This window comes from Oncorhynchus gorbuscha, linkage group LG16 (genome assembly GCF_021184085.1).
Source record: "Oncorhynchus gorbuscha isolate QuinsamMale2020 ecotype Even-year linkage group LG16, OgorEven_v1.0, whole genome shotgun sequence".
Taxonomy (NCBI): Eukaryota; Metazoa; Chordata; class Actinopteri; order Salmoniformes; family Salmonidae; genus Oncorhynchus; species Oncorhynchus gorbuscha.
The window spans coordinates 18,601,975-18,615,412 of NC_060188.1; the positions used below are offsets into that span (position 1 = coordinate 18,601,975).

General features: G+C 41.8%; 1 protein-coding gene across 1 annotated transcript; it reads left to right on the forward strand.

Annotated features, from left to right (window-relative positions):
- Positions 1–483: 483 nt before the first annotated feature.
- LOC123999947 (tetraspanin-1-like) lies at positions 484–13,372 on the forward strand. Its single transcript, XM_046305995.1, has 8 exons — positions 484–640; positions 5,804–5,879; positions 9,091–9,306; positions 11,401–11,475; positions 11,810–11,917; positions 12,087–12,212; positions 12,579–12,671; positions 12,849–13,372. The coding sequence occupies exons 2-8, from the start codon at positions 5,823–5,825 to the stop codon at positions 12,906–12,908; spliced, it is 735 nt and encodes a 244-aa protein (XP_046161951.1). The 5' UTR covers positions 484–640; positions 5,804–5,822; the 3' UTR covers positions 12,909–13,372.
- The last annotated feature ends 66 nt before the right edge of the window (positions 13,373–13,438 follow it).

Genomic DNA, 13,438 nt, shown 5'->3' on the forward strand with positions numbered 1-13,438 from the left:
TTACCTCCTCCAAATTCCTCCATCACTGTCACTCTGGGTATTTTTAAAGCTCAACTCAGATTCCTGCATGATTGTGAAAGTCTACTTTTCATTAGAGGCTGTCATGGGAAGATTTAGGTCAAAGTCTGAGCAAATTTCTAAGCAAGAGAAACATTCCGACTGATGAATTATCCTATGTCTACAAAACAATGCTTTCAATGGAACTCACATAGTAAGGTCTTATAGTATGTAATTAAATAACATTTTCTTAAAAATCCATAGATATATTCTTTCTCTGCTTCCATACCATTCACGTCTCCAAAAGCCCACTTTGATATACAGTGATGCCACAGGTAAAAATGGTGATAGAATGTGCTTATGCCTGTGTGTATGTAGCTGTAACATTGCTGTGACACTCCCTCAGGTGGTACTTCTACTCCACAGGGAAGTGAGCTCCTTGCCTCTGAAACCTGAATCACTCCCACCTGTTTGCCTCAGCACGCCCCCTCCCTCACTGTTTATAACCAACCTGCAGCCACCGAGAAGCACAGGAAGAGAAAAACGCAGTACAGGACACTTTCCGAGAACACAGGTATATCAGCCTGTTTTACTGACGCCCACATTCGCTCTCCCAGCAACAGCCTCCATCACCCAAGTGAAGGTAAGGCCCAGACTCCCTTTCTTTCTCTGAGTCTCAACGAAACCTGTTGTACCACTCCACTGTAGGGTAAACAATTGTAAGTGAGAATAACAAGGGTTGACTCATCTGGTTGTTGAAAATGCCCCATAGAGTAGTAATTTGATGTGTTTTATATTCTCCTGTAGTCGGATGCAGTGACAACATGGATTCCAACAATTCATTATTTGTTCCTCTCCTGAGATCTTGACTCAAGCCTGTAATTATTCCTCTCTACAACCATGTTTCCATCCAACCGTTTTAGGCGAGTAAAGTAGATGTCCGATTAAAAAAGAATGTACCGGCCTTATGGCAACAGAACATTTTTCGGTAAACTTTCAAAATGTGGACAAAACAAAATACGCTAGACAAGATGAGACCTTTTTGTGTCGGTAAAATGAATTATGCGAGAAATGTAGGTGGAAACTCTTTTATGCGCAAATATTGATATAATAACCATCATGTCGAAGTAAATTTGGGAGTCACGCGATGATTTGTAGTCCCCCACTGCGATTTGTCGGAAAGCATGAACTGTATTAGGTTACAGATCAAATAAATCAGGATGAAAGGTGCTGAGCTTGATGCGCCTTCCCAATAAATATCGAGGGTCTTATTATGGTGACATGATAATCGATGTTTTGCTGCCATTTAAAAAAAAAAATCTCACTCTTTTGTCCATGATAATCTCATACGTACGCTTTAGCACGTGCCAATACAAGTGGACACTTACTATAGAGCCCCACAATGGAGGCGTCATAATGCCCATAAAAGCTAGCGGTCAAACAGGAAAATGGTTCCAATTGTTTTTCCACCATTTATTTTTTTCCATAGGGGATTTTTAGAAACACGTGTTTCATGCTGTGGTACTTTATGTAGCCTAAGGCACCTTTTTTTTGTGAGAACCATCAGTAGAGTTGAAAATGGAATGGAAACTTGTTTAACTGCAAAATATATCTTTATATGCACTACGTTGCATGCATAGCCTTTTTTATTTGCAGCAAGCCAATTTGATGCAAATTTTAGAATATTCGAATGAAAATCTGTCACCAATTGGATGGAACATAGCTCATGACATCCTTTTAGATTTGTCCAGTGTTTTGAGTTTTAGCACGCTCAGCTCAGACAGAGAGTCTGACTGGCTTGTCTCTGTGACTGAATTACTGTATATACTCTTCCTGACAATTATTTAGATTTGTCATGATGGAATATTTTCATGTATTACCATTAAGCCAAAACCCCATTACTCAAAGCACTACCCTAGGGCTCATGAGGAAACCCACCTTCAACAATGTAATCCTTCATACATTTCAAACTTTCCCATTTTGGAGTAGACTACATGTTAGGAATTGTCATTGAACCATATTAGGTCAACTGTTACATGGGATGACAGCTGACTGAGATAAAGCTTTGATAAATATGATGTCCATACTTTCTTTCCTCTAGTCGTTAATTGGCATGTTCGTCAACAGACATTTGTTATCTTGATCATCATTCCGGGAAATGTTTGTCACCAGGTGTGTCCCCACTGGCTTCCTTGTGGATGAATTCATTCTCCTAGTCTTCATGACTGAATACCACATTACTCCTAACATGATATCAACAAAGCTATGCCACTCACTGTGTCATATTATTCAGCAGCTTAAAGAATACTTGCCTGAAATTCACCTGATCATTGATTTTTTTTTTTACGTTACTCTTGTCTAAATTATATTCTCATTTAGCTGCTTTGTGTTTATTGCATTTTAATTTTCAAAGCATGTAAAGTCCTAAGGGCCATGGCTACTGTATATTATACTCACCTTTGTCTTTGTACCGTGTGTTGATGGCTCCTGGCTGGGATGTTTTCTTAGTCATTTGCATGCGACTGTGTTTGTTAATACATCACCAGGCTAACTATGGCCACCGCTGTTGCCCATGGCTTTGTGAAGGTAGAAGATGAGTGACCACTTGCAGGAAACCCTCTGGGAATGAAAGGGGGAAAACCAATTCAGGATATGTTGCTATGCGCCCTCTGGCCCACTCATATGATTAACCTGATGTTCATGGCTAAACATTGACACGGTGATAAACATCCTGACGTTTAGCATCCATCTCTCAGTACTTGTACTGTATGCCGATGCCATTTCACTCTCTTTTTTTAAATTTATTTATTTATTTCACCTTTATTTAACCAGGTAAGCTAGTTGAGAACAAGTTCTCATTTGCAACTGCGACCTGGCCAAGATAAAGCATAGCAGTTCGACACATACAACAACACCGTTACACATGGAATGAACAAAACATAAAGTCAATAATACAGTAGAAAAAAAGAAAACAAAGTATATATACAGTGAGTGCAAATAAGGGAATTAGGGCAAGAAATAGGCCATGGTGGCGAAGTAATTACAATATGGCAATTAAACACTGGAATGGTAGATGTGCAAGTAGAGATACTGTGGCGCAAAAGGAGCAAAATAAATACAGTATGGGAATGAGGTAGATAGATGGGTTGTATACAGATTGGCTATGAACAGGTGCAGTGATCTGTGAGCTGCTCTGACAGCTGGTTCTTAAAGCTAGTGAGGGAGATGGGAATCTCCAGCTTCAGTGATTTTATTTTTTTGCAGTTTGTTCCAGTCAGTGGCAGCAGAGAACTGGAAGGAAAGGTGACCAAAGGAAGAATTGGCTTTGGGGGTGATCAGTGAGATATACCTGCTGGAGCGTGTGCTACAAGTGGGTGCTGCTATGGTGACCAGTGAGCTGAGATAGGGCGGGGCTTTACCTAGCAGAGACTTGTAGATAACCTGTAGCCAGTGGGTTTGGCGACGAGTATGAAGCGAGGGCCAGCCAACGGGAGTGTACAGGTCGCAGTGGTGGGTAGTATATGGGGCTTTGGTGACAAAACGGATGGCACTGTGGTATACATCCAGTTTGCTGAGTAGAGTGTTGGAGGCTATTTTATAGATGACATTGCCGAAGACAAGGATCGGTAGGATGGTCAGTTTTACGAGGGTAAGTTTGGCAGCATGAGTGAAGGAAGCTTTGTTGTGAAATAGGAAGTCGATTCTAGGTTTAATTTTTGATTGGAAATGCTTAATGTGAGTCTGGAAGGAGAGCTTACAGTCCAGCCAGACACCTAGGTATTTGTAGTTATCCACGTATTCTAAGTCAGAGCCGTCCAGAGTAGTGATGCTGGATGGACGGGCAGGTGCGGGCAATGATCGGTTGAATAGCATGCATTTAGTTTTACTTGTATTTAAGAGCAGTTGGAGGCCACAGAAGGAGAGTTGTATGGCATTGAAGCTCGTCTGGAGGTTAGTTAACAGTGTCCAAAGAAGGGCCAGAAGTATACAGAATGGTGTCGTCTGCATAGAGGTGGATCAGAGAATCACCAGAAGCAAGAGCAACATCATTGATGTATACAGAGAAGGGAGTCGGCCTGTGAATTGAACCCTGTGGAACCCCCATAGAGACTGCCAGAAGTCTGAACAACAGGCCCTCCGATTTGACACACTGAGCTCTATCAGAGAAGTAGTTGGTGAACCAGGCGAGGCAATCATTTGAGAAACCAAGGCTGTTGAGTCTGCCAATAAGAATGTGGTGATTGACAGAGTCGAAAGCCTTGGCCAGGTCGATGAACTCTTAAGTACTCTATCTGGGACCGTATAAGAAACACATTTATGGATACTTTAGTCATAACATCAGAAAGAAAATGACACTCATGTCAATCAGAAACCCTTTGACAGAGTTCACTGTCACACTACTGGTGCTACTGCCACAGAGTGCTATTGGTTTGTTATCGCTGTTATTAAGAGTACAGTACAAACCAGCTGTCATTTAGTCACTCAATCATTGTTCCCACCCTATAGGGTCATATGCAGACAGACCGTCCTAAACACACAGTGGTAAAGGGCACCACACGGGGTCATAGAACAGAGCAGGATGAGGAGATCCATAGATTGTTTAACTTGCAAAACGGGACAGGACATAAACCTGCAGTTTGTGTGTAATGGGCTCCTGTGTTTTAATAGCCCTCTGATTGACACTGAGGACGATAAAGTTCCTTAAAATTCCCTTGTGCAGGTGATGGACACTGTTCTCATCTGAATAGCAGACCATGTTGAACATGTTGATAGCTTTCTTGTAATTGGATGACTTTTTTACATTGAACATTTTGTGGCCCCAGGTGGAATGGTTTTCAGACATCGAGTGAATTACTGTGAATACTCATTCTGACTATTAGGCTATGGGACTGGTCTGCCTCTTGTATAATTTTAATCTGTTTAGGGGCCCATTTTAAATGACAATGCAGTGGGACATGCTGCCTTGTCGTTGCCTTTGTACTTTCCTTAATTCTAAAGCAAAGGCTCACTTAACTCTCATTGGTGTTGGGAAAGTGTACTGTACAGTAAATGACATGACATTAGTACAAAAAAAAAGCAAGGGTGCTCTTGACTGTTCAAGGACGATACGGTGATAGGGAGGATAAGTTAAGTGGCTGGTGTTTTTTCCCCACTCCTTCCTTCCCATGTCTTACTGTAGATGACAAAGGGCAGGTTTCCTGGTAACAAGTCAAAGACCGCAAACCGCATCAAGGAGTGTGTAGAACTGTAAACCTTCACCTAATTAGCCAGACATAACAACTCAGTGCAAATGACTTGGAACAACTCTGCTAGAGTAGTAGAGAAATGCTTTGTCTCTGTTGTTTGACAGAATATATATTTGCTTCCTTAGTGACTGATTGTGTCCACAAAACCATAACTGTCACCTTCCAATATCATTCAATATGAGTCAAATGTTTATTCAGGGGTAGAACGGTTCGTGGTGTAAGTTTACAAGATAAGATTGTGACCAAAACCCTTAACATACAATTTCCAAAATGTCATTGATATAGAACATCATAAGAAGTACATAATTTAGCTGTTTTGTTAAGATTGTACTTCCCCATTGAATTAAAGAGAACCTTAGGTCAATATGCTTCCTCCTCTAAACAGGCCTATAGACAATAGGCTACAGACATGGGCAGTAGATTTAGTTCAGACTTTTGACCTCTGATCTCATCTTAATGATTCAGAAGTCTCATAGAATAACTAAACATTCTCATCATTACCATAGGTGTCTATTCATAAATGTTCCCTTTCTCACCCTTTTCCTCTTCTTTTCTTCCAGGCAGAATAATTCATCAAGAATGGGTTGCTTCGGATTTCTCAAAGTCATGATGTTTGTCTTTAATGGCATCATCTTTGTAAGTTGGAGATGTTTTCATCTTTTTGAGTAAATTATTGCTGATAATAGCAGAGTTCAGTTATGCTTCACAATAATGAATCTGCAGGCAATCAGAACACTCCTTATCACTTACCACTTCTTATCCTTATTCTGTGCCCCAGAAAAACAGTATCTAAATTGCAACGTGAGAAAGTTGTGAGAACATGAAAGAAAAGGACAGCCATTTGTTATGGTTTTACTACTTTTTATGAGACCGACATGTCATTTTGGACCAGATAAGATTAGGCACAGAGTAGAATAGTGTGATGTGCTGCAAGCCAAATGCAGCATGAATGTTAGAGAATGCGAAGGAGCTATTAAATAAATTAAAAAATATTAAATTTTACTGGAAAATACCTATGTAGGCGTAACAAAATAAAGATGAAAGGCGAAATGTAGCATGTATTCATCCTCTTGACCTTTTCCACAATTTTTTGTTACAGCCCGAATTCAACATGGATTAAATCAATAAAAAAATCTCAACCATCTACATACAATACCCCATAATAACAAACTGAAAACATGTTTTTAGAATTTGCCAATTTATTGAAAATTAAATACAGAAATATCTAATTTACATACACTACCATTCAGAAAGTTGGGGTCAATTTAAAATGTCCTTGTTTTTGAAAGAAAAGCATTTTTTTTGTCCATTAAAATAACATCAAATTGATCAGACATACAGTGTAGACCTTGTTAATGTTATACAATTACTATTGTAGCTGGAAACGGCTGACTTTATATGAAATTTATATAGCCCTTCTTACATCAGCTGATATCTCAACGTGCTGTACAGAAACCCAGCCTAAAACCCCAAACAGCAAGCAATGCAGGTGTAGAAGCACGGTGGCTAGGAAAAACTCTAGAGAGTTGAAACAGCAGGTCTGGGACAGGTAGCACGTCCGGTGAACAGGTCAGGGTTCCATAGCCGCAGGCAGAACAGTTGAAACTGGAGCAGCAGCACGGCCAGGTGGAATGGGGACAGCAAGCAGTCATCATACCAGGTAGTCCTAGGGCTCAGGTCCTCCGAGAGAGAATTAGAGAGAGCATACTTAAATTCACACAGGACACTGGATAAGACAGGAGAAGTACTCCAGATATAACAGACTGACCCTAGCCCCCCGACACAAACTACTGCAGCATAAATACTGGAGGCTGAGACGGGAGCAGGTACCCACGTGCCATATCCTCATTGGTTATACCCACATGGGTGACTGAAAGACAAACGAGGTCAGTGGTGGCAATGCACCTAATTTATTAAAGTTTCCAATCGCAATATAAAGTCAAGAGAAGAAAAGGCCTAGGAGGAGAGATGACTAGAAACGCTTCGGTTGACCATTTTTATGTGTGGATTAATTGTCGGAGTAGAGGACCTTGTGCATTTCAGGTAAAATAACAATGTTTATATCCCAGGACAAATTGGCTAGCAACAGCAAGCTAGCTAAATAGGAAAAATTAGCTAGCAAGTGCAAGCTAACTAGCTAAATTGCCATACATGTTTAATGCTTTTCGACCTGTCCCCAAATTAATGTAATTTGTTCAGAGTTTGATATTTTATCCTGCATTTGATGTTGGGGGACAAAATAAATGTGTGCACACACGCAGCCGGTTTGGTTTCCGTGTTAGCCTTTTTAAATTATAAACTTGACTTTGTTAACACACCGTGCCATTGGAACACAAGAGTGATGGTTGCTGATAATGGGCCTCTGTATGCCATATAAAGTCAGCCGTTTTCAGCTACAATAGTCATTTACAACATTAACAATTACTACACTGTACAATGTCTTTTGAACGATAGTGTAAGTATTCACACCCCTTTGCTATGAGACTCCAAATTGAGCCAAGGTGCATCCAATTCCTCTTGATCATCGTTGAGAGGTCACTACAATTTGATTGGAGTCCACCTGTGGCCAATTCAATTGTTTTTACACAATGTAGGAAGAAACACACCTGTCTACATAAGTCCCACAGTTAACAGAGCATGTCAAAGCAGAAACCTTACCATGAAGTCCAAGTTACTCTCTGAGATAGACTTGTGATGAGGCATATATTTGGGGAAGGGTATAAAACAATTTCAAGAGTGTTGAAATTTTTCAAGGGCACAGTGGTCTCCTTAAATATGGAACTACTCAGACTCTGCCTAGAGCTGGCCGTCCAACCAAAATGAACAACCGGGAAAGGACCTTGGTCAGGGAGGTGACCATGAACACAATGACCACTGACAGAACTACAGTGTTCCTTGGCTGATAACCTGCCAGAAAGACAAGTCTCCACAGCACTTCACCAATCTGGGCTTTGTGGGAGATTGGCAAAACAGAAGGCGCTTCTGAGAAAAAGACACATGACAGCAAAAATGAAAGACTCTGAGATCATAAGGCAAAATATTCTGTGATTTGATGAGACAAAAATGTAATTATTTGGCCTGAATGCAAAGTGCTATGTCTGGAGAAAGCCAGGCACAGCTCATCACCCATCTAACTTCATCCCTACCGTGAAGCAAGGTGGTGGCAGCATTATGCTATGGGGATGCTTTTCAGCAGCAGGGACTGGGAGACTGGTAAGGATAGAGCGAACAAGGAATGGAGCTTAATACAGGCAAATCCTTAATGAGAACCTGCTTCAGAGTGCAAATGACTTTAGACTGGGGTGTGATTTACATTCCAACAGGACCATGACCCCAATCATACACCCAAAGCAACGCTGGAATGCTTCTGAACAAGAATATGAAAGTCCTTGGGTGGCCCAGCCAAAGTGTTGACTCAAGGGTGTGAATACTTATATAAAGTAAATGGGATTTCTGTATGTAGATGAGGGGAATATTTTTTACTTTGTCTTTATTTAACTAGGCAAGTCAGTTAAACAAATTCTTATTTTCAATGACTGCCTAGGAACAGTGCGTTAACTGCCTTGTTCAGGGGCAGAACGACAGATCTGTACCTTGTCAGCTCGGGGATTCGATCTTGCAACCTTTTGGTTACTAGTCGACCGCGCTAACCACTAGGCTGCCTGCCGCCCCTTAATCAATTTTGAATCGAGACTGTAACAAAACCAAATGCGGAATAAGTCAAGGGGGAGGAATACTTTCAGAAAGCACTGGATGGGCATGTTAGGTAAGACGAAGGGCAGTAGTTGATGTGGTCTTCATTGAATTAATAGAAACCACCCAACAATGCTATGCTCTCTTCCCCCAGTTGGCGGGCGCTGCCATCCTGGGCGTGGGGATCTGGGTGAAGGTGGACAGCGGCTCGATCCTGGGGCTCCTCAAGGGGATAAAAGATGCTCCAGCGGAGTTGAACCAGATTCTAAACGTGGGCTACCTGTTGATTGCTGTGGGGGCAGTGCTGCTGGTCATAGGTTTCCTGGGCTGCTGTGGCGCCATGAAGGAGAGCAGGTGTATGCTGCTCCTGGTAGGTCACCTCAAACATGAGTTCTTCAGTATATGTGCTATGTTGTCACCAATGTGATTGACACTGACTCAGTGAACAAGCTTGATTGTCAAGCTCCTCATCTCTCCTTTCAGAATTTTCTACAGTAGAGTAGGTAGCTACACGGATAAATGAAACATTTCAAAGATTTTACTGACTTACAGTTCATATAAGGAAACCAGTCAATTGAAATAAATTAATTAGGCCCTAATCTATGGATTTCACATGACTGGGAATACAGATGTGCATCTGTTGGTTACAGATACCTTAAGGAAAAGGCGTATTTCAGAAAACCAGTTATTATCTGGTGTGACCACCATTTGCTCATGCAGGGCGACAACTACTTTGCATATTATTATGCTTTTTTTAAACCTTTTTTCTCCTTAATTTGTACTTAGTCTTGTCCAATCGCTGGAACTCCAGTATGGACTCAGGAGAGGCAAAGGTTGAGTCATGAGTTCTCCGAAACACGACCCATCTCGACACACTGCTCGCTTAACTCTGAGGCCAGCCGAACCAATGTGTCAGAGGAAACACCGTACAACTGGCGACTGAAGTCAGCGAGCATGCACCCGGCCGCCACAAGGAGTTGCAAGATGGGACAAGGACATCCTAGCCGGCCAAACCCTCCCCTAATCCGGACGACACTGGGCCAATTGTGCACCAATTCATGGGCCTCCCAGTCGTGGCCGGGTCCAACACAGCCAGGGATCAAACCCGGATCTGTAGTGACGCCTCTAGCACTGCGATGCAGTGCCTTAGACTTCTGCCCCACTTGAGAGGCCCTTCCTTCACATAGAGTTGATCAGGCTGTGGAATGTGGCCTGTGGAATGATGTCCCACTCCTCTTAAATGGCTGTGCAAAGTTGCTGAATATTGGTGGGAACTGGAAAAAACTGTCATACACGTCAATCCGGAGCATCCCAAACATGCTTAATGGGTGACATGTCTTGTGAGTATGCAGGCCGTGGAAGAACTGGGACATTTTCAGCTTCCAGGAATTTTGTACGGGGATCCTTGCGACATGAGGCCGTGCATTATCATGCTAAAACATTAGGTGATGGCGGCAGATGAATGGCACAACAGTGGGCCTCAGAATCTCATTGTATCTCTATGCATGCAAATTTCCAGCGATTAAAATGCAATTGTGTTTGTTGTCTGTAGCTTGTGCCCACCCATATCATAACCCCACCGCCACCATGGGGCACCCTGTTCACAACGTTGACATCAGCAAACCTCTCACCCACATGACGCCATCTGCCCGGTACAGTTGAAACTGGGATTCATCTGTGAAGAGCACACTTCTTCAGCATGCCAGTGGCCATTAAAGAGGAGCATTTGCCCACTGAAGTTGGTTATGACACCGAACTGCAGTCAGGTCAATACCCTGGTGAGGACATGCAGATGTGATTCCCTGAGACCGTTTGTGTAGAAATTATTTGGTTGTGCAAACCCACAGTTTCATCAGCTGGTCCCGGTGGCTGTTCTTAGACTGTCCCGCAGGTGAAGAAACCAGATGTGGTCCTGGGCTGGCGTGGTTACACGTGGTCTGCGGTTGTGAGGCCGTTTGGACATACTGCCAAATCCTCTAAAACAATGTTGGGAGGCGGCTTATGGTAGAGAAGTTAACATTACATTCTCTGGCAACAGCTCTGATGGACATTCCTGCAGTCAGCATGCCAATTGCACGTTCCCTCAACTTGAGACATCTGTGGCATTGTTGTGTGACAGCTGCCCATTTTAGAGTTGCTTTTTATTGTCCACAGCACAAGGTGCACCTGTGTAATGATGCCGTTTAATCAGCTTCTAGATATGTCATATCTTGGCAAAGGAGAAATGCTTACTAACAGGGAAGTAAATTAATTTTTGCACAAAATGTGAGAACAATAAGCTTTTTGTGCATATGGAACATTTCTGAGATTTTTATTTCAGCTCAGGAAACATAGGACCAACACTTTGCATGTTGTGTTTATATTTTTGTTCAGTATATATGAAATGTTAGCAAATGCACTGTAAACAGTTTTCTCAGTCCAACCACTCAATCTCTCTTATGGTCTCCTTTTCCTATTTTTCTAGTTCTTTGTGATTGTGTTGGTGGTGTTCATTGCAGAGGTGGCTGGAGCAGTGGTTATCCTGGTGTTTAAACCCTTGGTAAGCGTACATGGAGCCTATTCACTCTCCTCATATTGCTAAAGGTGGTTAAAGACTGTCTGTGGAGAATTTGATAAAAAGACTACACTCTTAGAAAAAAAGGTGCTCTCTAAAAGGGTTCTTCGGCTGTCCTCATAGGCAAACCCTTTGAAGAACCCCTTTTGGTTCGAGGTAGAACCCTTTTGGTTCCAGGTAGAACTCTTTTGGGTTCCATAAGAACCCTTTCCACAGAGGGTTCTACATAGAACCACAGACGGTTCTACCTGGAATGCTACCTGGAACCTTTTGGAACCTTTTTTTAAAAGTGTGTGTGATTTGTGTTTATGTATTTCAGGCAGGTGAGTTGATTGAGAAACTGGGCACCAAAGTGGTTCAGAACATTAAGAAGGACTATGGAGAAAATGTAGACGTCACCGCTCTCTGGAATGCTACTATGGATACGGTACTTTACAATATCCTGCTGGCCTGTTTTAATACCTTGGAAATAACATTAGGCCTACAAATAGTGTCTCAAATTACATTGTCATTTTTATATGCTTGTGTATTAGAAAGATTATCCAGTTTTGTCAACAGAATTGTTCTAATATGAACTGTCTCCGTGTCCACTCTAGCTAAAGTGCTGTGGATTCTACAACTATACAGACTTCACTGGCTCTCCATTTGAAATACGCACCCATCTCTATCCTCAACAGTGCTGCCACGGTGCAGTTTTCAGCTCCTGTAATGACACAAGTGCTGTATGTTAAGTTCATGTTTTAAGTATCCCTATATTTCTGTTATTACTGTGATGTCACTCTGTTATTAGTACACCTGCGCAATAGTCTCTCTGTTGAGGGAACTGGCCTGAGTATAAGGGTGACGGTGTACGGTGAAGTAAACGTTGTTAAACTGGAACCTAGTCATTGTAATTTTGAGTTAACACTGTAGTCAGTGCGGGTCCAAACTTGGTACGAGATGTGAACTCATCACCTCAAGTTGCTCACACTACATCCATACTCAAACTCATCAATGGAAGGCCCATTTGAGAATGTAACACACTTTACAGTTGAACACCCAGTGGCCTCACCTGTCTAAATCACTATTACATTTGTGTGTCCCCACAGACGATCACTGGCTGCTTCCCAAAGTTTAAGCAGCTGATTGATGAAAACACTATTGCCATTGTGGCAGTGGCATTGGGAATCGCTGCCCTTGAGGTACTGTTGACTCCTTCCCTGTGTCTATTTCAAGGTCACAATCTCATTGTTTTGAAATGCCACAAATGTAGATGCAAATTCAACAAAAGTCATGTGATGTGTTCAGTTTTGTACAGCGGGCTTTGTTTAAAAGTTTAGCATAACCAAAGCATTTATTTACTGTTCCTGTTTCCCTAGATAATGGCGATGGTTGTCTCCATGACTTTGTACTGCATAATAGGCTCAAAGAGTGACTGAAAACCAGTGGAGGGAGGGCCGTAGAGTCATCTGCCTGGATGGCATCTCTGGACACTCCTTAGGACAACTACCAGGGTGGATGCATAACAATCTCTGAAACCACCAAGGCTGAAGAGAAATCTAAGGAAGCTTTGTGATAAGGAGAGGCGTCCCACCACTAAGCCAGTTTAAATTAAATCCTGTACAAGATTATTGGATATGGGAAATGTCTATTTGTATTGAAGTCTTTTATTTTATTGTATACATATTTCACCTAAAAATGATGCTGTCTTACATTTAGATTGCGTCCTAACTCCATTCCACTCTGCACAGTATCATCAAGATTCATATTATAATAACATTAGCAATTCACTTTCAGGACATATATGTGCCACTTTTTATAATTTTATTAATTGATTTTCTACAGATGCTACATGCTCTGGAGAATTAATAAAAGGTTGCAACTTGCAACGCTCTGAAAACAAGTTTAACTGGTTTATTGCATTGTAACTATTGTATAACGGCAATATTTTAAAAGTAAGTTTGTTTAA